At 36.8% G+C, this 26,915-nt stretch overlaps 1 protein-coding gene across 4 annotated transcripts in view; it reads left to right on the top strand.

The window, feature by feature from the left end:
- Positions 1-394: 394 nt before the first annotated feature.
- SANBR (SANT and BTB domain regulator of CSR) overlaps positions 395-26,915 on the top strand; it is a 57,666-nt gene continuing 31,145 nt past the window's right edge. For 2 of the 4 annotated variants that reach the window (XM_043468644.1, XM_043468645.1), the window contains exons 1-9: positions 395-525; positions 10,903-11,061; positions 13,989-14,175; positions 14,992-15,085; positions 17,148-17,386; positions 20,202-20,260; positions 21,635-21,795; positions 24,583-24,669; positions 25,692-25,802. In XM_043468644.1, coding sequence (XP_043324579.1) covers positions 10,912-11,061; positions 13,989-14,175; positions 14,992-15,085; positions 17,148-17,386; positions 20,202-20,260; positions 21,635-21,795; positions 24,583-24,669; positions 25,692-25,802 — 1,088 coding nt within the window. In that variant the 5' untranslated portion in view covers positions 395-525; positions 10,903-10,911. Of the gene's footprint in view, positions 526-10,902; positions 11,062-13,988; positions 14,176-14,991; positions 15,086-17,147; positions 17,387-20,201; positions 20,261-21,634; positions 21,796-24,582; positions 24,670-25,691; positions 25,803-26,915 lie in introns of those variants that run through there. The other 2 variants (XM_043468646.1, XM_043468647.1) reach the window with 2 other exon arrangements.

Here is a 26,915-nt window from a genome sequence, read left to right on the forward strand (position 1 = left end):
CATCCAAGATATTTCTTGCATCCTCAGATCATGCAGTTTTCCCATTCTACCTGACCTAAGCGGGTATATCAAAGCCACCAACAACTTCATTCTTTATGAGTTCTTTCTCCCCCATTTCCCCCTTTCTTCTGGACTCAGAGGCGATCATTCTGAGTGGCGCTCTGGCTCTGGAGGGCATCTGGTTGCTAAGAGACAGGACGCTGGGAGGGTGGGGACGCTGCACTGCGACAGGCCTGAGAAAGAATTCGAGGGGGGCGGGGAAGAAACCGTCAAAGGCGAGGCCGAGTAGCCGCTCTTCGCAGCACCCGCTCCCTGCAGCCCGAAAGGAGCTCGTCGTTCATTGGCTGCGCCGCTGCGGCGCTGGCCTGCGATTGGCCAGGCGGCGTCGATCTCCGCGTTCCCCGCCCCGGGGCGCTGGAACCCCAGCGGTTGGGTTTGCGGGTCTGGTCGCTGCCGTTTCATGGCGTGGGTGGTGCCGGGCTCTGCAGGTGACGGGGGCGAAGCGAGGGCCATTGCGGCCTAGAGGTGAGTGACGAGCCGAGGGAGCTCGGGGGCTGGTCGGGGGCGGAAAGTACGACGAGAGGCGTTACCGCTGGCGGCTAGCGGCCCCCTCTGCAGCCTCCTCCGCTTTAGGGCCGGGCCAGAGTCTCGCTAGTGGAAAGTGCCCCCGAGACGCCCCCACGTGCATCGAGCGACCCGCCGGCTCTGCCTTCTCTAGATGCCCAAAGCCGGTCTCTCCAGTGAACCAGCCGAGGGAGCACAGCGTCTGCCGTCCTGGCCGCACCCCTAGTCCCTGCCCTGCATCTTCCCCTGCCTCGGCCCATTGCTTTCCCCGCGCCTTTGTCTACCCCTCACCCGCTCAGCGCCCGGAGTGTCTGCCCGGGAGGGGAGGCGGGAGACCTCCAAGGTCCGGGCTGCCCTAGAGGACGTGCCGTGCAGCGAGCCTCTGGACCGAAGGTTGCGGGACTTTGATGTGTTCTTTCTAGGTTTCAATTATGGTTTTATTTTCTCCTTCACTATGAAAGTCAGATGCCCGTTGTCGTGGTCAGAAAGCCTGGGCACAAGGCTTCTACCCTGGTGATGACTCAGTATTGTCTCCCATCCTCTGTTATGCCAGAGGCCTTTGACCTGCCCTGCTGGCGCCTCTAGCACTTATCCTTCTCAGCCTAAGGGAAAAGTCTGTGTCTACCGTATCTTTTTCTATTTGAAAATAGAAAAAACAGATGCCAGTCTTGGCCCTCTGTTTGGTCTTGTTAGTACATTTAAACTCCCATCGTGGAATGGGCATGAGATGTGTTAAAAAGTGTAGAGTATTTAGAGTAGTAAACAATTTTTATTTTTGGTAAATAACATGTTTCATACTAAACATTAGCACCTTTTTCATATTTTATCATGAATGGAAGTAAATCTAGTAATAGTGTAATTTGAGCTTCAAACTTTTTCTTATTGGCAGTTTTTGATAAGTCTGTACTTCTTTTCCAGAAGGGGATGCACAGTTGCAGCTACCCTGAGAGAATTCTGACTCTAGGGATGCTTTCTTGAACATTTGTTTAACTGGAATTAATACTGGGTAGTTTCCCTTGCTTGGTGTGATTCAGTTGTGTAAGGAAAATATCAACAGAAAAAAATTGCTTTTCACATTTAGATGAAATTCAGTTAGTTCAGTCGCTCAGTCATGTCCGACTCTTTGTGACCCCATGGAATACAGCACACCAGGCCTCCCTGTCCATTGCCAACTCCCAGAGTTTACTCAAACTCATGTCTATTGAGTCAGTGATGCCATCCAACTGTCTCATCCTCTGTCGTCCCCTTCTCCTGCCTTCAATCTTTCCCAGAATCAGGGTCTTTTCCAAGGAGTCAGTTCTTTGCATCAGGTGGCCAAAGTATTGGAGTTTCAGTTTTAACATCAGTCCTTCCAATGAATATTCAGGACTGATTTCCTTTAAGATGGACTGGTTTGATCTCCTTACAGTCCAAGGGACCCTCAAGAGTCTTCTCCAACACCACAGTTCAAAAGCATCAATTCTTCTGCGCTCAGCTTTCTTTATAGTCCAGCTTTCACATCAATACATGACTACTGGAAAAACCATAACTTTGACTAGATGGATCTTTGTTGGCAAAGTAATGTTTCTGCTTTTTAATATGCTGACTATGTTGGTAATAACTTCTCTTCCAAAAGCAAGTGTCTTTTAATTTCATGGCTGCAGTCACCATCTGCAGTGATTTTGGAGCCCCCCAAAAAATAAAGTCTATCACTGTTTCCATTGTCTCCCCATCTATTTGCCATGAAATGATGGGACTGGATGCCATGGTCTTAGTTTTCTCAATGTTGAGCCTCAAGCCAACTTTTTCACTTTCCTCTTTCACTTTCATCAAGAGGCTCTTTAATTCTTCTGCACTTTTTGCCACAAGGCTGGTGTCATGTGCATATCTGAGGTTATTGATGTTTCTCCCAGCAACCTTGATTCCAGCTTTTGCTTCACCCAGCCCAGCGTTTCTCATGATGTACACCTCATATAAGTTAAATAAGCAGGGTGACAATATACAGCCTTGACGTACTCCTTTTCCTATTTGGAACCAGTCTGTTGTTCCATGTCCACTTCTAACCATAGCTTCCTGACCTGCATACAGGTTTCTCAAGAGGGAGGTCAGGTGGTCTGGTATTCCCATCTTTTTTAGAATTTTCCAGAGTTTGTTGTGGTCCACACAGTCAAAGGCTTTGGCATAGTCAATAAAGCAGAAGTAGATGTTTTTCTGGAACTCTCTTGCTTTTCGATGATCCAGCGAATGTTGGCAGTTTGATCTCTGCTTCCTCTGCCTTTTCTAAATCCAGCTTGAACATCTGGAAGTTCACGGTTTACATATTGCTGAAGCCTGGCTTGGAGAACTTTGAGCATTACTTTACTAGCATGTGAGATGAGTGCAATTGTGCGGTAGTTTGAGCATTCTTTGGCATTGCCTTTCTTTGGGATTGGAATGAAAACTGACCTTTTCCAGTCCTGTGGCCACTACTGAGTTTTCCAAATTTGTTGGCATATTGAGTGCAGGACTTTCACAGCATCATCTTTCAGGATTTGAAATAGCTCAACTGGAATTCATCCCTCTACTAGCATTGTTTGTAGTGATGCTTTCTAAGGCCCACTTGACTTCGCATTCCAGAATGTCTGGCTCTAAGTTGGTGATCACACCATCGTGATTATCTGGGTCGTGAAGATCTTTTTTGTACAGTTCTTCTGTGTATTCTTGCCACCTCTTCTTTTTTTTTTTTTTTTTGCCACCTCTTCTTAATATCTTCTGCTTAATATCTTCTGGTCCGTGCCATTTCTGTCCTTTATCGTGCCCATCTTTGCATGAAATGTTCCCTTGGTATCTCTAATTTTCTTGAAGAGCTCTCTAGTCTTTCCCATTCTCTTGTTTTCCTCTATTTCTTTGCATTGATCACTGAGGAAGGCTTTCTTATCTCTCCTGGCTGTTCTTTGGAACTCTACATTCAAATGGGTATATCTTTCCTTTTCTCCTTTACCTTTTGTTTCTCTTCTATTTGCAGCTATTTTTAAGACCTCCTCAGATAACCATTTTGCCTTTTTGCATTTCTTTCCTTGGGGATGGTCTTGATCCCTGTCTCCTGTGCAATGTCACGAACCTCCATCCATAGTTCATCAGGCACTCTATCTATCAGATCTAGTCCCTTAAATCTATTTCTCATTTCCACTGTATAGTCATAAGGGATTTGATTTAGGTCATACCTGAGTGGTCTAGTGGTTTTCCCTACTTTCTTCAGTTTAAGTCTGAATTTGCAATAAGGAGTTCATGATCTGTGCCACAGTCAACTCATGGTCTTGTTTTTGCTGACTGTATAGAACTTCTTCATCTTTGGCTGCAAAGAATATAATCAATCTGATTTCGGTATTGACCATCTGGTGATGTCCATGTGTAGCATTGTCTCTTGTGTTGTTGGAAGAGGGTGTTTGCTATGACCAGTGCGTTCTCTTGGCAAAACTCTATTAGCCTTTGCCCTGCTTCATTCTGTACTCCAAGACCAAATTTGCCTGTTACTCCAGGTATTTCTTGATTTCCTACTTTTGCATTCCAGTCTCCTATAAAGAAAAGGACATCTTTTTTGGGTGTTAGTTCTAGAAGGTCTTGTAGGTCTTCATAGAACCATTCAACTTCAGCTTCTTCAGCATTACTGGTCAGGGCATAGACTTAGATTACTGTGTTATTGAATGGTTTACAGTGGAAACGGACAGAGATCATCTTATCGTTTTTGAGATTGCACCGAAGTACTGCATTTCGGACTCTTTTGTTAACTATGATGGTTACTCCATTTCTTCTAAGGGATTCCTGCCCACAGTAGTAGATATAATGGTCATCTGAGTTAAGTTCACCCATTCCAGTCCATTTTAGTTTGCTGATTCCTAAAATGTCAGTGTTAGATGATGTAAATTATTCTTAAACATATGTATTATAAATGAGTATTTATACAAGTATGGAATACACATACAAGTTTGAAAATATTTTATATGAACTGTATTTTTGATTAGCTAACAGGTACCTGCACATTGTAGGTCACAATAAATATTTTAGAAATTTTTAAGTAATCTTTTTGGAAATAAAGTAAAAAAACAACACCCAAATCCTTGCCCTGTATTCTGTTTTCAGACTGTTTTCTATTGAGGCCCAAACAGAATTGTAATAAAATACTCCATGCCCCAACATAGTTCTCAACTTAACTGTGGTATGAAGTGATGATGTCCTAGGTACACAAGTAGAAAACAATGAAGTTCTGTAAAATCTGTTTTCAGCTGAACTCAAGGCAGTGTTTTACAGTTCTTAAAAGTAGTTTTTGAAAAATTTTATGCCAGTAAAGTGGCCAAAATAAGAAATAATTTGATCACCTTCTGTATGCCAGGTAGTGTGTTATATGTATTATCTAATCCTTACAATAATGTCAGAGGTAGGTATTATTTTCCTGTGCTATAGCCGATACCATTGAAATCATAGGTTGTACTGCTGGAAATGGTAACTAGATAAGAATCTAGATATGATTTTCCACTCATTTTGTTGAGAGCTTACTTCATTGGAAAGTCACTGTCTCTCCTTTCATCTGTTATATTTATCTTTGTGAATCTTTACTCCTAGGCTCTTTGGAATGATAGTGTTACTATTATAAACATTACATAGTACTAAGTGCCAGGTAACACTGTCCATGTATCTTCAAAACTATATGGGCTAGCTACTATTATTATTTGTTTTACAGATGAGAAAACTCAGGCATAGAGATATGTAATCTGAACCAGATAATACCTTAAGTGGTAGAATCAGGACAGAAATTTGGGCAGTCTAGCTCCAGGTTCCATACACAACACGATTCTGGGCCTTCTGCAAGGTACCTGTGTGGTTGCTAGGAAGCTGTAATTTTCTTGTTTCTTTCTAATGTTCATGCAGAAACACATAGGATAAATCTATTATGTCTACCACCCGATGTCCGACATCAGTGTTTTACATATACAGTGATGTAGTACTAATCATTGTTAACGCTTCGCTGAGAGTTTCTGCATTCCAGTTCCCCATTCCAACATTTAAACATGTCTCATCCTTAGCTTAATCCTACGTGTTCAGTTCAGTTCAGTCGTTCAGTCGTGTCTAACTCTTTGCAACCCCATGGAATGCAGCACGCCAGGCCTCCGTGTCTATCACCAACTCCCGGAGTTTACTCAAACTCATGTCCATTGAGTTGGTGATGCCATCCAACCATCTCATACTCTGTCATCCCCTTCTCCTCCCCACCTTCAGTCTTTCCCAGCATCAGGGTCTTTTCAAATGAGTCAGATCTTCCCATCAGGTGGCCAGAGTATTGGAGTTTCAGCTTCAACATCAGTCCTTCCAATCAGTGTTCAGGACTGATTTCCTTTAGGACGGACTGGATGGATCTCCTTGTAGTCCAAGGGACTATCAAGAGTCTTCTTAAAAAGCATCAATTCTTCAATGTTCAGCTTTCTTTATAGTCCAACTCTCACATCCATATATAACTACAAGAAAAACCATAACTTTGACTAGATGGATCTTTGTTGGCAAAGTAATGTCTCTGCTTTTTAATATGCTGACTAGCTAGGTCATAACTTTCCTTCCAAGGAGTAAGTGTCTTTTATTTTCATGGCTGCAGTCACCATCTGCAGTGATTCTGGAGCCCTAAAAAATAAAGTCTGCCACTGTTTCCACTGTTTCCCCATCTATTGCCATGAAGTGATAGGATCTGATGCCATGATCTTAGTTTTCTCAATGTTGAGCATTAAGTGAACTTTTTCACTCTCCTCTTTCACTTTCATCAAGAGGCTCTTTAGTTCTACTTCACTTTCTGCCACAAGGGCGGTGTCATCTGCGTATCTGAGGTTATTGATATTTGTCCCAGCAACCTTGATTCCAGCTTGTGTTTCATCCAGCCCAGCGTTTCTCATGATGCATTCTGCATATAAATTAAATAAGCAGGGTGACAATATACAGCCTTGACGTACTCCTTTTCCTATTTGGAACCTTTCCTATTTGGAACCAGTCTGTTGTTCCATGTCCACTTCTAACCATAGCTTCCTGACCTGCATACAGACTTATCAAGAGGCAGGTCAGATGGCCTGGTGTTCCCATCTCTTTCAGAATTTTCCACAGTTTATTGTGATCCACACAGTCAAAGGCTTTGGCATAGTCAATAAACCAGATGTAGATGTTTTTCTGGAACTCTGTTGCTGTTTCAATGATCCAATAGACGTTGACAATTGGATCTCTGCTTCCTCTGCCTTTTCTAAATCCAGCTTGAACATCTGGAAGTTCATGGTTCACATGTTGTTAAAGTGTGGCTTGGAGAATTTTGAGCATTACTTTACTAGCGTGTGAGATGAGTGCAATTGTGCAATAGTTTGAGCATTCTTTGATATTGCCTTTCTTTTGAATTGAAATGAAAACTGACCATTTCCAGTCCTGTGGCCACTGCTGAGTTTTCCAAATTTGCTGGCATATTGAGTGCAGGACTTTCACAGCATCATCCTTTAGGATTTTAAATAGCTCAACTGGAATTCTATCACCTCTACTAGCTTTGTTCATAGTGATGCTTCCTAAGGCCCACTTGACTTCACATTCCAGGATGTCTGGCTCTAGGTGAGTGATCACACCATCATGATTATCTGGGTCATGAAGATCTTTTTTGTACAGTTCTTCTGTGTATTCTTATTGGAGAAGGAAATGGCAACCCACTTCAGTGTTCTTGCCTGGAGAATCCCATGGACGGAGGAGCCTGGTAGGCTGCAGTCCATGGGGTCACTAAGAGTTGGACACGACTGAGCAACCTCACTTTCTGTGTATTCTTAGCACCTTTTCTTAATATCTTCTGCTTCTGTTAGGTCCTTACCATAGGTACTGTTATTTTATGCTGCATCACATTTGTGAGGTGCTTTTTTCACAGTGCTTTCACAAAATAATCTCTTTGGTTATTTATATAAAGTCAGTTAGAGGTATACCTGATAGCTCAGTTGGTTAAGAATCCGCCTGCAATGCAGGAGACCTGGTTCAATTCCTGGGTCAGGAAGATATGCTGGAGAAGGGATAGGCAACCCATTCCAGTATTCTTGGGCTTCCCTTGTGGCTCAGCTGATAAAGAATCCACCTGCAATGTGGCAGACCTGGGTTCAGTCCCTGGGTTTGGAAGATCCCTTGGAGAAGCGAAAGGCTACCCACTCCAGTATTCTGGCCTGGAGAATTCCATGGACTGTTTAGTCCATGGGGTCACAAAGAGTCTGTCACGACTGAGTGACTTTCACTTTCACTTTTCATAGGTATTACTATCACTTAATTTTCATTGCAGAAGTTCAGATGACCTGCTCTGACTAATCTGTGTGGAGTTAAACCTCAAACCTAAGTTTCAGATTTCTCTGTGCATTGCTTCTTCCACTGTAGTAGTGTGTCGGTGTATCTCCGCTTTATACTGCTTTTCCTAAAATAGGTAACATTTTTCCATAAGAACAGTTTTGTTTTGGGGGATTATATTTCCAGCACAGATTCAGCATCAATAAAGCCATTGTTGTTGTTGTTCAGTTACCCAGTCGTGTCTCATTCTTTGCAACCCCATGAATTGCGTCATGCCAGTCATGCCTGTCCCTCACCATCTCCCGAAGTTTGCCCTAAGTTCATGTCCATTGCATTGGAGATGCCATCCAGCCTTCTCATCCTCAGGTGCCCTCTTCTGCCCTCAATCTGCCCTCAGCATCAGGGACTTTTCCAGTGAGTCAGCTGTTCGCATCTGATGACCAAATACTGGAGTTTCAGTTTCAACATCAGTCCTTCCAGTGAGTGTTCAGGGTTGATTTCCCATAGGATTGGCTGATTTGATCTCCTTGCTCCAAGGGATTCTCAGGAGTCTTCTCCAGCAACACAGTTCAAAGGCATCGATTCTTTGGGGCTCCACCTTCTTTACGGTCGAGCTCTTACAACCGCACGTGATCACTGAGAAGACCGTAGCCTTGACTATATGAACCTTTGTCAGCAGAGTAATGTGTCTGCTTTTCAACACACTATCTAGGTTTGTCATAGCTTTCCTGCCAAGAAGCAAACGTCTTCTGATTTCATGATTGCAGTCACCATCCGCAGTGATTTTAGAGCCCAAAAAAGTCATAGAAAGTGAAGTCACTCAGTCGTGTCCGACTCTTTGCAACCCCATGTACTGTAGCCTACCATGCTCCTCCATCCATGGAATTTTCCAGGCAAGAGTACTGGAGTGGGTTGCCATTTCTGTAAATTTCCATTCTGACTTCAGATACAATGCCTGGTCCATGGTGGAGGCTCAGCAAATGTTAATTTTTTTTTAACAATTTCAGCTTTATTGAAGTATAATTGACATAAATTCTCAAAATTTTTTAAATTTGAAGGGAGTAGCTTCTTTTTTCCTTCAGTACCACAGCCTTTTCTCTCCCTTGGCTCACAAACAGAAGCTTTGGAAATTGCTTCATTGAATCATTACTAACTACATAATGTTTAGACTCTGTCTCTCTCTACCCTAAGCCATCATTCCCATTTGCTATCTCCTCTATACTCTACTTTTCGAATATAATGGAAAGAGCATGGATCTGAGAGTCAGTTTTACGTGGGTCTTTCTTCTGCCTCTTATTAGCTCTGTGGCCTTGTCCAAATTATTTAAGTTTTCTGAATGTGTTTCTTCATCTTGTAAAATTGGGGAAAGACTCTATCTTATAGGGTTGTGATGAGAATTGAAATAAGTTATATAAAAACCTTAGTACAGCTCCAGCCTACTAGTAAACACCTGATAAATAAGTTCTTAAAATTCTCTTAAGGTTGAAGGAGATAGATTCTTTTTCTCCTTAATACTGGTCTTCCCCTCCTCCAAATACAACAGTTATTATTTGTCCCTCCTCTGCCCTTGCATGGCTCGCCTCTGCTTGGCTCTCAGCAGATGATATTAAAATCATTTGTTTGTCTACCTGTATCCTCAGCTCTCTGATAGTAAACTCCTTGAGGACAGGGACCATGCCATATTTTTTATGGTATCCCCAGTGCTTGGCCTGGCTTATAGTTGGTACTCACTGAATGTTTATTGAGGTACATCCCTTTGGAAAGCCTTCTAGAGACTTTTTTTCTTGGTCATCATGTTGCCTGAAGATTTTGGACACACCTTTAGTCACTTGATTCAAGGTCTCCTGGATTGAACCAGAGGATATGTGATAGTAGGACCAGGGTGGGGAACCTAGTAAAGAAGCAGGGGAAGCTACCATTCTGCAGGAGTGAGTGTGAGTGTGTATGTGTGTGGAGGTGCTGTGGCTTTTTATATATGAGAGTCAGAGTGTGTGTTGGGGTGTGTGTAAGGGTTAAACCTTGTCAGGCCAGTCGCCACATTGCTTCTGAAGAAAAGGAATAAGAGAACTTTACAAAAAATGTTTCAAACATATAAAAACAGTGCTAATTACATTTGTTAATATAATCTCCTCACCATATGTAATTCATAATCACATGCACAATAACTTTTATGCTTATCCTAAAATGTCAGATTAACTTGGTTCTAAGTTTCATTTGATCTAGTTCAGTTCAGTCACTCAGTCATGTCCAGCTCTTTACATCTATCAAATTAAGTATACTCAGCCTTCATTGTAGCATGGACATTCAATCACAGAGCGAGAAAGTATGGCTTGGGACTGCAATGAAATTATCATGTAACTATTTTTTTTTTTCACCATTTAGCTCCACCATCCATGAACTGCTAATCAAAATATAAATCAGCCACACATAAGGGGTTTTTTAAGGAAGATATATTGTATTCAACTTTTTCTCTGTTTTGTTATGAAAAGCTTTTAACATACAGCAAAATCAAAAGAATTTTATAGTGAACACTTGTATACCCATCACTTATATTCTATCCTTAACATTTTATCATATTTTTTAAATCACATATTTACCCAGCTGTATATCCTTCTAGGCTTCCCCGATGGCGCAGTGAGTAAGGAATCAACCTGCAGTGCAACAGTCTTAGGAGATGTGGGTTTGATCCCTGGGTCGGGAAGATCCCCTGGAGGAGGGTAGGGCAGCCCACTCCAGTGTTCTTGCCTGGAGAATCACATGGACAGAGAAGCCTCGTGGGCTGCAGTCCATGGAGTTGCAAAGAGTTGGACACGACTGAGCAACTAAGCGTGCACATCCTTCTATCCGTGTATCTGCCAGTCCATAATATTCAAGTGCTGTTATATTTGAAGAGACTTGAGCTATATATTCTGTGTTGATTTTTAGTTCAGTTTTATTTTTCTTTTTTTTAGTAGCAGTTAATTCTCAGGAATGAATTATAACTGACTTACAATGTTCTGAAAACATTTGGATTTCAGATGCAAATAAATTTGTCTTCTCTATTTCTAGTTCCAAAAGATGAGTCGTGGATATTCAGAAAACAACAATTTCCTAAACAATAACAACCAAATGGTATTGGACATGATCCTTTACCCATTAATTGGAATCCACCAGACCATCAATTGGGAAACTGTGGCAAGGCTTGTGCCTGGATTAACACCCAAAGAGGTAAATAACAGTCTTCCAGATAGCTAGTGAAAAGAAATCAGAAAAAGTGATCAATTTAAAAGAGTAACTACTAAGAAAGAAGAAGTATTTGAGTTTCACATATTCATATGCATGTAAAAACTAAATATGCATAAAATATGATTTGACTATATATAAAATCTATGTAGATCTATGATTTATTAACCCACCTGCTATGATTAAATTCAGCCTTATTTTACATATTTACAACTGAATAGGTAGGTAAGACTTTTGTAAATCCAATTTTATTATTAAATTGCTAATGCTGTGCTTCCCAGAATTGAGTAATATACAGACCTTTTTAAAAGAAAAAACTTGAAAACTTGCAATGATGACCCAAATTACTATCACAGTGGAAATTAAATGTGCACTAACAATACCAGCTATAAACACACCTGTATAATCATAAACCAAATTTTACATTTTATAGACACAAGTGGAAACTCAAACCAACATAATTCAAACTAATAAACTTAATGTGATCAGTAATAGTGTTTTGCTGAAATTAAATTGCAATTATAATGCAAATATGGTATAGTCTTTTGTGGCACAAAATTTTTTTGTGTTTAGCCTATATTGCTGAAAGCCCCTCAAAGCCTGTATTCTTTCTCCACTTTGCTCTCTTTAACTTGTGGTGAAGCCTTGTTTTGCACCAAGACATTACTTGCCTTCCCTTGGCATTAACACATCTCTTCTCTACTAAGTCTGTTTTCTACTTTGTCTTAAAATATTCTGTCATCCTAATGACTCAAATGATTTTTATTAATGTAATCCTCAGAATCAAAACTTGCAACCTAAAAACTTCTATAGGGTACTCTTTCTGGTAACTCATCTCTGAACTCTAGTTTGAGCACACGGACCTCAGGATTTTTGCTATTGAAAGGAACACTAAAGTGAGTGAATCATCTCAGGTTTCTAGAAGTAGAAAGGACATTAGCGATTTTACCCAGTAGATTTTAAGCATTATCACTAGTGCCTTTCCCATGATACACTCTCAGTACTTACAGAATCAGTGAATGAACCAAGTTCTACCCTCTTCTTTTACAGCTGAGAAAACATACCCACAGAGATTACTTGCCCTTGATTATAAGTCTTTGTGAAATGATGAAGGAACTTACTTAGTATATATTATCATTCCTTAATCTATACTTTTTCATCTTTTGGATTTTTACATGTTAGCTTTTAAAACAAGGCAAAAGTGTGAATTTGACCATTTTTCTAACTTTTTATTGTGAATATTTTCAAACATATAGAAAGGTTAAAAGAAGAGCATAGCATCCCTATATCCTTTATTTGGGGTTAGCAATTCTAGATGTTTGCTTGATTTCTTTATGTAGCTTTTTTTTTTTTTTTTTTTGACATTTAAAAGTGAGTTTCAGGAACTTCCCTGGTGGTCCAGTGGCTTGAGACTCTGAGCTCTCAGTGCAGGGGGCCTGGGTTCAGTTCCTGGTCAAAGAACTAGATCTCATATGCTGCAAATAAGACCTGATGCAGCCAAATAAGTAAATATTCTAAAAAAATAAATAAAAGTAAGTTTCAGACATCACTCCATAGACTGCAGCATACCTCTTAAAATAAGAATATTATTATATAACTACCTAGCTACAGTATCATGGTCAAACCTAGGAAAATTAATAGTAACTCCATTGTATCATCTAATATCCACTGTGTATTCAGATTCACCCAATTGAAAAAAAATTTTTTTTTCTTTTTGGCCACACTGCATGGCTTATAGGATCTTAGTTGCAGGAGCAGGGGTCAAATTTGTACCCCCTGCAGTGGAAGCACAAAGTCTTAACCACTGGACCGCCAGGGAAGTCCTTTACTTATATATCTTTTAAATGTGTTTTCAAAGGACTAAACCTTGAGTAGGCATTTGTTTGTAGTAATAGTACTATAATACTATTAGTAAACAATCTTCATTAAAATGGTGCTCAATATCTACTGGGCACCTGGTAAATATCTGCGTAGTAAATGAATAATGCCATACCCAATGCATTATTCACTTACCATATATGTGTGTATGTAGATATATTTTTCTCCTTTTGCACCTCCCATATTACTTGGTCTGCTGTGTAACTTGCCATCCACATTGCTGTTGACGGAGGTTTAAACATGAATACTATAGAAGTGCTATCTGACAAAGACCCACATTAAGGAAGGCATTTTGTGTTGTGACCTAGTACGCTCAGAAATGACATTTTCATGGACAACTTAGCCTTACTATGCTTAATGCATTCTTGATATTTTCCAGTCTATTGTATTTTTTTTCACTGCTAATCTGTTCTTTCTAAATTAATTCTATGACTGACAATGAGTTAAGGGAGAACATTGTGCTAGAACAAACTGCCCAAATATGTGGCCATATATTTATAAGTGTTTTCAAGTGTTACTGCAGTATTTTGTGCAAGATGAACCTCACTGTTACTACATAAATAAGTGTTACTACAGTATTTTGTGCAAGGTGAACCTCACTGTTGGTAAGAACAAAGACTCATTATTTTAATGAAGAAAATCTAGGATCACAAATCAGATACTTTTTGATTTGTTTTCTGTTGAAGGTTAGAATTTGGTCTTGTTCCTGGTGAAAACTCAGTGTGAAAATAACAGCCAAGTTTTTAACTAAAGTTTTTAAATTGTCAACTGATAATAGACATAGATCACTGGGAAATATGGTTAGTGAAGGCATTCTTCATTTTCCTACAAGTATATAAATATATTATGGCTTTGAGTTAAAGTATATTTTTAAAGACCTACCCTGAATTTTAAAAAAAATAAAGTAAGTCAGAGGTTTTCATGTATTGAAATATGCACTGGTTTTCTAGATGTTACCCAAGAGATTAATTTTTCACTTATAAAAAATGATTAAAATCCCCAGACCTGCATTTCCTTCCTTTATGCCGTTACAGTGTGCAAAGAGGTTTGATGAGCTGAAGAGCAGTGGAAGTTCACCTGTGGACAACCAGTATAGTCCCCTCATGGCTGCTGGAGAGAGTCCTGTTGAAACGTTAGCCACATACATCAAATCCTCGCTTCTTGACACACAAGGAGAATTTCAGGAGACTCCAGTTGGTCAGGATACAGTTTCTAAAACAGGTAAGGTTTTAAAAGCAAAAGGCAGTATTTGTCCTTATGATAATTCTGAAAAATATTATGCATTCCAGTCAACTTTATTTAAAGGTTAATAGAAACCTTAATGGGAAAAATCTGTTAGTATTTGTATCTTCGTGAGCTTTAGAAATTTGTCTTTGCTATATTTTTAAAAAATTTAGATGTTAACATACATGGCCAACAGTATTACCAAAAAAAAAAGGTTTTCAGTATATTAAAATCTACTACTCCATTATGTTAGCCTATTTGTGTCATAAAATTTAGAGGAATTTGACCTGTATCTCTTACTTAATTTTTTTTTTAACTGAGAGAATCTCGCTTGTCTCTCACGATACCTTTTTTACAGCTCCCCTCTATGAAAGTCAACAGTAGCTTCAGATGACACAAAAGCAGGGTGTGGGAGATGTTCTCCACATTACATTGAAAAGAACAGCTGGTTTTAGAAATCTTCAATGTAGTGAATTGTTTTAATCTCAGCAGTAGCAGAATATTGATACAAAAGTTTGCTTCAGGAAGAGAAATTCTATTGTAGGCTTTTGAACATTTGACCCCTGTCCCTACATACCAGGTTAGTATTTTTTTTTAATCTTCAGTGTAATGTTAGCAGTTTGTGACTGTTTTTCATACTGTTTCTTTCATATACCTTTAGAAATATTAAGGCACCTAACAAAGTACCATCATTAACTACTCTTGGAAACCATGCATTTATAGTATAACCATTCAGTAAGTAAAAACCCACTTTCAGCTAGAAATGCTAACCTCCCCGCTTTGTTTTTGTATGTGTTTGTTTCTGTATTTAAGGAAGACATAGTATAGCTTCCACAAGGAATTGTTCTTCAGAAAGTGAAAATTGTACTACTCATAATGGTGGAGAAAAGACTGAAGAATCTGAAGGGTAGGAGGCTGGTTCTTTGCTAGATAAGCTTTTAATATGAATATCAACTTCAAATTATAAAATATATGAATGATGATTATATATATCAGTTACCATAATTTAGGAATTTCACATTACACAGTTGCTGAAACAGTTGATATCAGGGTAGTTGATGTGTTGAACTATCAACAACTGCTTAGTTAGGTGAACATATGGCTTATTCATACTACTTATAAATTAGACAACAGTTTTCCACTTTAAGAATTCATTTTCATCTTATAAATGTTAGAAATAACATCCATTAATGTAAAGTTTTGGAAAGCAACCTTTAAAACCCAAAGAAAAATCTCTGCCATTAGTTCTGCAACTTTATTAAAGAAACTGGATGTGTATTTTAGAACTATTTGGATATAATTACTCATTATAGAAACATTTTAAAATTTAAATATATATTTCAATGTAATGCAAGTTTTAATAATTTTGTATTGTTTTGTGTATTTTACATACAATAAACTGCACATATTTTGAGTATTCACTTTTGATGAATGCTAGCCATATAACCAATGAAGACAAAGAACATTTTCATTATCTCTAAAGGTTCCTTTGGGTATTTTCAGTTTTGATAGTTTTTTAATAACACATATCATAAAATTTACCCTTTTGAAAAGTTCTGGGGATGGATTCTAGAGATAATTGCATAATTGCATAATAATATGAGTGCATTTACTTTATGTATATTTTACCACAATAAAAAAATTTCACCCTTTTATAGCTTAGTGAAATTTACTTTACTCACATAGATTTTTAAAAATTTTATTTTTACCATGACAGATATTCAAACAATATATTCTTAATGTTCAACAAATACTTTTTCTTGGTTGCATGGCATGTGGGATCTTATTTCCTCAATCAGAGATCAAACCCGTGTCCCCTGCATTGCAAGGCAGATTCTTAACAACTGGACCACCAGGGAAGTCCCCTCAGATAGATTTTTTAACTGATAGGTTTGTTTGTGTAGCATAAAAATTTATCAAGTTAATTTTTTAACTATTATTAGTTAGTATTTCATGTTTTGGCCCAAAAATTCACTGAATTTTCATGTTTCATTATACCAGCCATTACCTGTTTATATTTTGACCGTAATGTCTTTGGAAGAACAGTTTGCAAAGTTGCTTAAATTCCTTTATTTTGACAAGGCACTGATTATTAATCCTTTTTCTGTTGCCAGTTTTACTTCAGATGTAATTTCTTTGTGTTAAAAATGTTTGAAGTTCATTTAAATACATATTAAATTCCTATTGTAGATTAGTGTATCTCTTCCTATTTAATCTCTTCCTTTTGTAATGACATGAAGGCAGTTGTGGATCACACAAGTATTTCTTTTTGAGGTAATATAATTTTCAAGGGCATATACATTCAAAGAGTATACAATTTTTGAAATAGTCTTTCTGATATATCATCTAAACCTATTCTTAAATTGTTTTTTAAATGTGTAAATAAGCACGTTGTAGTGTTCAATTTTTAAACCACATTTACTGATTTATATTTATTGAATGCCTAGAAACAAGCTTTCTAGCTGTTAAAAATAACAAAATAGCTACGCTAATTATTCACTATTCAATGAATAATTTTAACTTTTTCCCATTCATTAATAGTAAGAAAATTCTAGTGTTTCATCTTTATCTCCTTTCTATATCCATTACCATGTAAAAGTGCTGTTTTATGTTGCTCACAAGAACTAGAAATTGTAATTTAATTTTTCTTTGTGAATTGGTATTTTTTAAAAACACTATAATTAACTTATATTTGAAAATAATAAGCTTCAAACCTTTTATTAGTTCTATAGTAAAAAAATTTTGTTTTACTAAGTCAGTAGCTTAACTAAAATTAGTCATAGTTTTCAGATACTGATCAGGGTAGAAAGGTGCTAATGTAAACTTCTGAATGTCAAGTCTTGTAAAACTGATATGTGGTTAAAACCTTGAAAAACATCTGGTTCTCATACTTCCAATAAATGTCAATATTATTGGCTCCTCTTCTAAAACTCTAATAATTTCATTTCTGTGTAACATTTTTCATGAAGGCCAAACATGGTGATCCATGTATGTGATGAAGCAAAAAACTTGAAAGAAGATTTTATTTGCCCACGAGATCTTTTGATATCAGAAATGAAGTACTTTGCTGAATATTTATCTGTGGATGCCCAGCGCTGGGAAGAGGTGGACATTTCAGTTCATTGTGACGTTCACATTTTCAACTGGTTGATAAAATATGTTAAAAGGAACACTAAGGAGAATAAAGATTGTGAGATGCCCTCTTTAGGTAAAAGACAATCTATTACTTACTTTGTAGTGAAATTTTTGTGTCAGTTGATAGTTGCTTCAGGCCAAATAGGAAATGTGGAAAATTGTTCACACCTTAGTATTTATGTTCAGATTAGTAATCACTGTTTAGAAAACTGATACCGCATTCCTTTTTAGCAAATTTTAGTGAGTTTATGGCCAATGGACAGGTCTCTAGATTAGCCATTTTCACTGTATGTTACGATGGCCTACCACTGGCGTCCTAAAGATCCTTTCAGAGGACCCACAACATCAAGGGAATCTGCTTAATAATGCCAGGATGTTATTTATCATTTTTCCCTCTATGTTGACATTTGTTCAGAAAGTGCAGAAGTAATAGAGGATAGAACTGTTGGAGCTTTAGCACACATCAAGGAAGGAGCATCATGTAGTATGAGTGGTCACTGTGTCCTTCAACCCATGTGCTCATCGTAAAAACGGGAAAAAAAGAAAAGGAAAAAATAGTTTCTCTTAGGAATATCCTTGATGAGGCAGTAAAAGTGACTAGTTTTATTAACTTTTGACTCTTGACTGTACATTCTTTTGACATTCTACTTGATGCTGAGGAAGTGCACTCTTGCTGCTCACCGGAGTGTGACGGCTGTCTTAAGGAAAAGCACTCGTACAAGCTGCCTGAGTTGCAAGCTAAATTAGCTGCTTTCTTACAAAACCGTTTTTACTTGGAAGAATGGCTGACAGACCCTCACTTAAGCATCTGGCAGATACTTTCCTCCTTTTTTATTTTCTAATTTTTCCTTTGGCTGCACTGCACAACTTGCAGGATCTCAGTTCCCCAAGCAGAGGCTGAACCCAGGTCACGGCAGTGAAAGCTCAGCACGCTGACCGCTAGGACCAGGGCGTGTCCCGGACAGGCGGTTTGTTGAAAATGAATTAAGTTAGCCAGTCAATGAAAGGGAAATAACTAACAATATTTGTTGCCCGTGATAAAATTCATGCTTTCAAGTAAGAATTAAGAGTTTTGGAAAACTTGTATCTGCTTCCACGTGCTTGATAGTTGCTGTATATTTAAAGACTTTTCTTTAAATATTAACAAATAAGACTTTTTAATATAATGTATAATGAAATGTTTCAACATTTGGAAGATCTGCATAACTCAGTAAACAAACCAGTGTCTTTTAAATGATCGATGCATGATGTTAACAAAAAATCTTGCATAGATTAAAGATCCATTCTAAGTGCAAGGCAAATCAGAGAATTTTGAGATAGCAGAATAGGAAATGCTCTTAGTATGATTTTGATTCCCATTGCAACTAACTTTTAAGAAAGACTACCCACAAATTCAGTGTGGAAACAGATGTGAGACTCAAACTATCTGCCTTTAAGTCAGACACTGAAGGGATTTATAGAAAATATCAAACTGTTATTTTCATTTTGTTTTGAAAAATACATTTTCATAAAATTATGTTAATATGTAATGAGTTTATTAATTCACTGAAAAAGAATAATAAATATTTTAATTTTTTTCTGTTTTATTTTCCAGTATAGTAAATACAGTAGATATAACCCACTTAAAGAAAAGCTGTCTAGGAATTTCAGCTTTTAAGATTTTTTTTTGAATATAGGTTTTGAGAGCAAAAGTTTGAGAACCAGTGTTCTAGATGATAAGAAGAGTAATTACTAAGTAATGTTTTTTGGGCATTGACTAGTATAGGAAATCACTCTAATGGGGTTTAATATAAGTATTTCTGTGCACTAGAATTACAATTTACAGTAATATCAAAATATTTCTAATTTCTTACTAGTAAATAAATTTATACAGACAGTATAAAAGTCTTCTGAGGAAGTTCATAATTTAATACTTTTTTGTGACCAAATTAAGGGAAAAGATTTCTAATGGTTCTTAAAATTGCAAAATTGCTAAATCAAAATTTTCAACCAGTCAAAAGGTAAAAAAAATGGAGCAAACTTGGTCTTTCTGTAATCTTGAACCTTAAATCAGTGGCTACAAATGTTAAGCTTCTATAAAAGCAATCTTTAACTAGGAAAACTAGCAAAATGCTTAATTACATTGCTAATAATCTAGACCTTGGGTCTTAACTGGAATGGGTCATATTATAGTTGAAATTTTTCACCAACTCCTTCCTCTCTTTACCATTTCTCTTTGAGAACCTTCCATCTAGAATTGTTATTTAAGGAAAGATTGGGATTACTTATTATAATTATTGTGTACATAGTCCTTTATTTAGGAGGACTGTCTTAGTACTGTAACAGTAAATATCAAAATGTTTCTTTTTCCTTAAATATAACTCATGGAAAATGACTGAGGTTTACTGAAATGATAGCATCAGCCAGCATCCCCTTTCCCTGGTTGTGCCTTTGAAGTCTGCCTGTAGGAAGTAATTTTTCATTTCTGCAATAGTAAATTTTATATTATCTTTAAGAATCTTTTAAATTAAGCATTTGTTCATAACAAGCATTTGAACCACATTTGAAATAACTTCACTATGATTTTTGTGTGATGAGTTATATTCTCAATTTTAATTATCTTTTCCCCTGGTTTAGTTAAGGAGGAATTAGTATATATCACATCTTTAACTAGAGTCTTTTTACTTGATGTAAATCTAATTCCAGGGCAAATTTGCTATATGTTTTCTCTATACCCTAAATTTTAACTTTGCATTTTCTTTCTTCCTTGCATATAAGCCATAGTAAGATTTTATTAAATTGTTCTTATTAAAGTAACCTCGTCTTTTAAGGTGAGAAGGAGCCTGTTCTAAGGAGACTGAGATGAAAATCAAAAGGAGAATTTAATTTTTTCTCTCTCTCTTTTTTAGAGCCAGGAAATGTCATTTCAATTCTTATTTCTTCAGAGTTTTTGAAAATGGATTCGCTGGTAAGTGTTAACAAAAGATCCAACTCTTCTATTCACCTATGCTTGGTGATGTTTTCTTCAAGTGTCTAGAAAATTTGGAGACATCTTCCTAAAGTCGTTGTTGATTGAAGACTGATTCATTAGAATAAGCTGCTGGTGTTTGGAGGACTTTGTTCTATTGGGAAAGGCTAAAGGCTACTGTGTGTCATTTGCATAGGATGCCTATAGAGCTAGCAATTCATCCTCAAGGGAGGAGGTAACAGTAGCATCAGATGAAACTAAACAGAATTAATTTTGCCCCAAAAGGGATTTGGCCATAAAACCAAATTAAAAGAAAATTAATTGGAACATATTTGTTTTACTATTTAAGTAATTGGTTTAAGCTTATACTGTTTATTTGTGTCTTTCATTTATAGTTAAGCAAACTAAAAAGTGAATGCCCAACTGCTAAAAGATGTGATTTTGTATGTGTAAACCACATGCTTATGTCTGTTGTTAAAAGTAGTTGATGAAACATAAAAGCACAATATATACATATCAGACTGTTAACACTGAATATATTTTTCTTCTTTTTCCTTTTATTTAATAAATTTCTTTATCATTCAAATGTTTTTTTTTGTTTTTTGTAGTTTTAAATGAATATTTGCTTTTAACCTCTTGTAAAACTACACAGAGCAAAATATTCCTTTACTGTGTTAACAGATGTGAAGTTCATTTATTTGTATGAGGTTTTATTGTATTTTTGTACTTCTTAGTCCTTCCCTCTTCTGTTGTTGGTATTAATTGCTTCAGGGGAGTGTTAATAGGAAAAAAAGAGAGACTAAAAGAGTCTATGAGTTTTGATTTTTGTAATCTAAGACCTAAAGAATGATTTTTATGTCATAGCAAAATATTTAGAAGAATACATAATTAACCAGTGCTGTTTTTCCCCAAAACACAATCTACCCTGAAAAGTAAATAAATATACCTGACATTGAAGAAAGGCAGAAAGCAAGCACAACAGAACTGAGAAAACCCTAAAGTGACTGAAATTGTTTCTGTTAGAGAAATGGAGATGTAAAATTGTCACTAAGTTTATGATAGAAAGTCACATATCTGTACCCTTGAGTTTGTGGACTTAAAATTTATATCTGCCACAATCATGAAAGATGTTCATTACATTGTTGTTCAAAATATTCTAAGAAGTTTGAAATTTTTTCCAGCTACGTTTGTATAAATTTGACATACTAGACCACTTTGGAACAGTATAGTTTAACGCAAACAGGCAGAGCTAAGTTATTGCTTAGCAATACATGGATTAAGCCTTTAATGAATCTTTATCTTTGAAAAGTGTTGATATGACATTATCCTTTCTGTTTCCACCTTCAACACTTATTTTCTGTGTTTTTTGTTTAGGTTGAACAGTGTATACAGTATTGCCACAAAAATATGAATGCCATTGTAGCTACTCCATGCAACATGAACTGTATTAATGCAAATCTTCTTACACGTATAGCTGATCTGTTTACACACAATGAAGTTGATGATTTAAAGGACAAGAAAGATAAGTTTAGGAGGTAATTTTTAAAATTTAATTTTAAAGGTAATGTTCCTATTAGAATGTGTTATTTTTCTTTTATTTCAGTAAAAATTCTATATTTAGAATATATTTAGAAATCTGTTTCCATTTTATTTTAAATAAATTAAAATATGGGGCTTCTCAGGTGGCTCATGGTAAAGAATGCACCTGCCAATGCAGGAGATGCAGGAGACGTGGGTTCAATCCCTGAGTTGGGAAGATCCCCTGGAGAAGGAACTGACAACCCACTCCAGTCTTCTTGCCTGAAGAATTCCATAGACAGAGAAACCTGGTGGGCTACAGTCCACAGAGTCATAAAGAGTCTGACACGACCGAGCAACTGAGCATACTTGCCTGAAGTAAAATATATTCTGAGCGGATGGCTCGAGGTGAAAAATAGTAACTAAATTAGTTACTTTGTATAAGGCGTATATAAGCAGATCATGATGGTGAATTATGTTAAAAATTATCAAGACAGGGCCTTAGTATAAAGGGGAAGAGTTGTGTGAGATGAGGTCAACAACATTAGGAGCTGTTTAGGTCATACAAGGAGTGTATACTTTATTCTAGGTGGAATGGAAGCAGAGGAGTGGCATGATCTGATTTGTTTTTAAGAAATCAGCCTATTCTGTGTGGAGAAAAGACTATAAGTATATAAGAAGCAAGACCTATTTGAAGTCTAGTGCAGTGGTCTAGTGAGAGATAGAAAGCTTTGGACTAGAGCAGAGGCTGGGGCTCTGGAAGGAAGTAGGTGGATTCAGAGTATGTTATTACAGAGATTTGACAGGTTTTCCAATGTGATAATATGGGAAAAGAGAATATTTTAGGATAATTACTAGGTTTTAAGGTTAAGTAACTAAGTGAGTGATAGTATCATTAATAGAGCAGTGACTGGGGTTAGGGGAATCAGAAGATGTGTTTGGATCTTGTTAAGTTTATTTAAAATATTTAATATACTTCTTGGACATTCAGGTAGGATGGCAGGTAGATGTAAGTCTGAAGTTTAGATCAGAGTTCAGGGCTTAAAATAAAAATATGAGTAGATGATGTTTAAAGCCATAGAACTGAATGAGATTTCCTAGCCAGACCATATGTTCTCTGCTGAATTGCAATGGCACCTTTACCATAAATCAGGAGACTATATATGTGAGGTCTCTTTCTGAATTCTCCATTTTGTTCTGTTGATTTCTTTGTCTATACTTTTATCAGTAGGACACTGTCTTAATTACAGTAGCTTTCTAATATGTTTTCGGTATCTAGTAATCTAAAATTCTGGAGAAGGAAGTGGCAGCCCACTCCAGTATTCTTGCCTGGAGTATCCCATGGATAGAGGAGCCTGGCAGGCTACAGTCCATGGGGTTGCAAGAGTCGGACGCAATTTAATGACTAAACCACCACCACCACCACCAATCTAAAATTCTCCAGCTTTGCCGTTCTCCAAGATTGCTATCTTAGTCATTTTATGTCTTTTGCATTTCCATGTGAATTTTATAATCAGCCTGCCCATTTTCTCTTTCTTTTTCTCTCATGTATATACACACACATACACACCTGCAAATTTGAGGGTTAGTATTGAACCTGTAGATTTGGGAAGAGACATCTTAATAATATTGAGTCTTTCCATTCATGAACATGGTATAACTCTCTATTTATTTTAACAGGGTCTTATAGTTTTTAGTATAGAGACATTTTTCCTTTTTTTAAGTTAAATTTATTCCTTGGCATTTGAATTTTTTGGCCCTATTATAAATGCTATTTTTGTTTATTTCCTAATTGTTAACAAGAACATAGTGATAAAGACTGCCCAACATTTGGAAGATTCAACAAAGAAGAGTTAAGGAGCCTGAGAAGGAAGAGACAGAGGGTCAAAGGGAAGGCAAAAGGAAAGAGGGTTTCAAAAAAGAGGAAGCAATTAAGTGGTCAAATATGTGGAATGCTGCTACCATGTAGACTAAGATGAGGACAGAAATGTGGTTGGTTGGATTTGAACAACTTTTTCCCAGATGTTTGCTCTGAATGATTACAGAAAAATTAAGTTCATGTCTAACATTATTGTATCATGTGCATGCTAAGTCACTTTAGTCATGTCTGACGTTTTGCAACACCATTGATTGTAGCCCACCAGGCTCCTCTGTCCATAGGATTTTCTAGGCAAAAATACTGAAGTGGGTTGCCATACCCTCCTCCAGAGGATCTTCCCAACCCAGGGATTGAGCCTGCATCTCTTAAATCTCTTGCATTGGCAGATGAGTTCTTTACCAGTAGCATCACTTGGGCGATCCAGATTATTATATTATGCATAATAGTAAAGTATTAATATTTATTGAATGTTTAATACTATGCCTGACACTCTTTAAAAACACTAAAACACTATCTCATTTAACCCTCTTAAAATCTTATGCATTTGAAATTAGTAGAAATAAGTTTCAGAGATTTTAAGTTGCCAAAGGTCATGTATGAAATTATTGGTAGACCCAGGATTGCTAAATTTCCCAAATCCTCAATCTGGAATTTTCCTTAACAAAGAACTGAAAGAGAGGTGGATATCCATGTGTCTCATTTTTCTTGTGAAAATTGGTTCTTGATCAAGCAATTCTCATTAGTAGGTTTACTTACTTAGAGCAGCAAAAAATGTATTATAAATTCCCAAGGAAGGACTCTCTAAGGACTTACTAGTCTTATTTTCTACGTGTGCAAATAGGTCAGCATTTATTTTCATCACTATCAAGTAGTTTTGATAAAGTGGATAGAGAAAATTAATTTGTTGGTCATTTGTTGTTACTAGTAAACTTTTTTGTAAGAAGATTGAGAGACTGTTTGATCCTGAGTACTTGAATCCAGATTCTCGGAATAATGCAGCAACATTATACAGGTATATTTTTCTTTAGTATGCTATATATTGCTGCTAAATTCTTTAATTTTAGTACATTTGAAATTTTCTTCTTGAATGTTTTTTGTATCATCTTTCTTTGTGTTGTTTTTTAATTTTTATACAATTTTAAAGGTTAGTTTCCATTTACAGTTATTACAAAATATTGGCTATATTTCTTATGTTGTACAATACATCCTTGAGCTTATCTTATACCCAGCAGTTTGTATTTCCCACTCCCCTACTCCTATTTTGCCCTTCCCTACACTTTCCCCACTGATGACCACTAGTTTGTTTGCTATTAGTCTGCTGCTTTTTTGTTATATTCACTAGTTTGTTGTATTTTTTAGATTCCACATATAAGTGATAACGTACAGCACTTGTCTTTCTTTGTCTGACTTATTTCACTTAGCGTAATGCCCTCCATGTTTGTTGGTGCAGATGACAAAATTTCAGTTTTATGGTCAAGTAGTATTCCATTGTGTGTGTGTGTGTGTGTGTGTGTGTGTGTGTGTGTGTACTCACCACATCTTCTTTATCCATTCCTCTGTTAATGGACACTTGGGTTGTTAAATATCTTGGCTGTTGTAAATAATGCATCTGTTAACATTGGGGTGTATGTATCTTTTCAAATTAGGTGTGTTTTTTTTTAAATGTATACCCAGGAGTGAAATTGCTAGATCATATGGTAGTTCTATTTTTAGTTTTTTGTGAGCCCTCATACTGTTTTCCACAGTGGCTGCACCAATTTACATTCTCACTAACAATGTACAGGTGTTCCCTTTCTCCATAGCCTCACCAGCATTTGTTATTTGTGTTCTTTTTGATGATGTCCATTCTGACAGGTGTGAGGTGATATCCCATTGTGGTCTTCATTTGCATTTCCTTGATGATTAGATGTTGAAGATCTTTTCATGTGTGTTGGCCATCTATATTTCCTCTGTGGAAAAATGTCTGTTTGGTTCCTCTAGCCATTTTTTAATCAAGGGTTTTTTTTTTTTAATTGTATCTTTGTGTTATTATAGATGCTGTTTGTGTAAGAAACTTTTAACAAAAGAAACAGAAAGAAGAATTCCTTGCATTCCTGGAAAAATCAATGTGGATCAGCATGGAAATATTATATACATTCATATAAGGTGTAGTGAAAATAAAATACAGCTTCTTAAATGTGAATTAATGGTGTATTTATAAAGCAAAACTACTTTTAAAAGGAATGGGACAACATTTTTTCTTCATGTGATTCAACTTTGATTTAGAAAGATGGTACTTTCAAAGCAAAGTTGTTGTAAAAGTATATTTTATCTTGAAAGATGTTCTGATCAGTGCCGTTAAAATGATTTTTCACTGATAGATTTTAAGTGTTATATTGAATTTGACAAGAGAACCAGATTTAGTTTCAGATGAATTTTAGAGTGAGGCAAATTGTCTTTAAAATTGGATTTTCTGTATTTAGTCTTCATACTTCTTCAGTATTATATTAATGCATAGTTCTTTTGCATTCCCCTTAAGTTCAAAACTAGTTCTCATCCTGAGTTGGGGAGTAGGTGAAGAGGGTTATAAATAGGAATAATGTCTCAGGAAAACAAAAACTTTAAAATAACTCTGACAGTATCCTACTGCTAGTGATTTATTCAGAGAGGTAATGTTGATTTATGAAAGCACTTAGTAAGGATATTGATTGCTGTATATAAATAAAAAAATAAGCACTCAAATGATTAAATGAACTAAAATATGTCCATATAATAGTGTATATGTATAAAACACATCTAATTGATTCTGAATGTTCAGTCTTTGAGAATGTAAAAGAATATGTAGTGTGTGTTAGTTGCTCAGTCGTGTCCAACTCTTTGCAACCCCATGGACTGTAGCCCACCAGGCTTCTCTGTCCATGGAATTCTCCAGGCAAGAATACTGGAGTGGGTAGCCATTTCCGTCTCCAGGGGATCCTCTCGACCCCGGGATCAAACCCAGGTCTCCTGCATGACAGGCAGTTTCTTTATCATCTGAGCCACCAGGGAAGCCCAAAAGAATGAATAGTTACATACAAAATTGATAGTAAATTAAATAAGGAAAAAAAAAAAAGGTTATAAAACAAAACTCAAGGGTCTTCCCTGGTGGCTCAGTGGTAAAGAATCCGCCTGTCATGCAGGAGACACAGATTCAATACCTGGTCTGGGAAGATCCTACCTGCTGTGGAGCAACTAAACCTGTGAGCCACAACTTCTGAGCCCACCGGCCACAACTGCTGA

Source organism: Cervus canadensis, chromosome 5 (genome assembly GCF_019320065.1).
Source record: "Cervus canadensis isolate Bull #8, Minnesota chromosome 5, ASM1932006v1, whole genome shotgun sequence".
NCBI classification, from domain to species: Eukaryota; Metazoa; Chordata; class Mammalia; order Artiodactyla; family Cervidae; genus Cervus; species Cervus canadensis.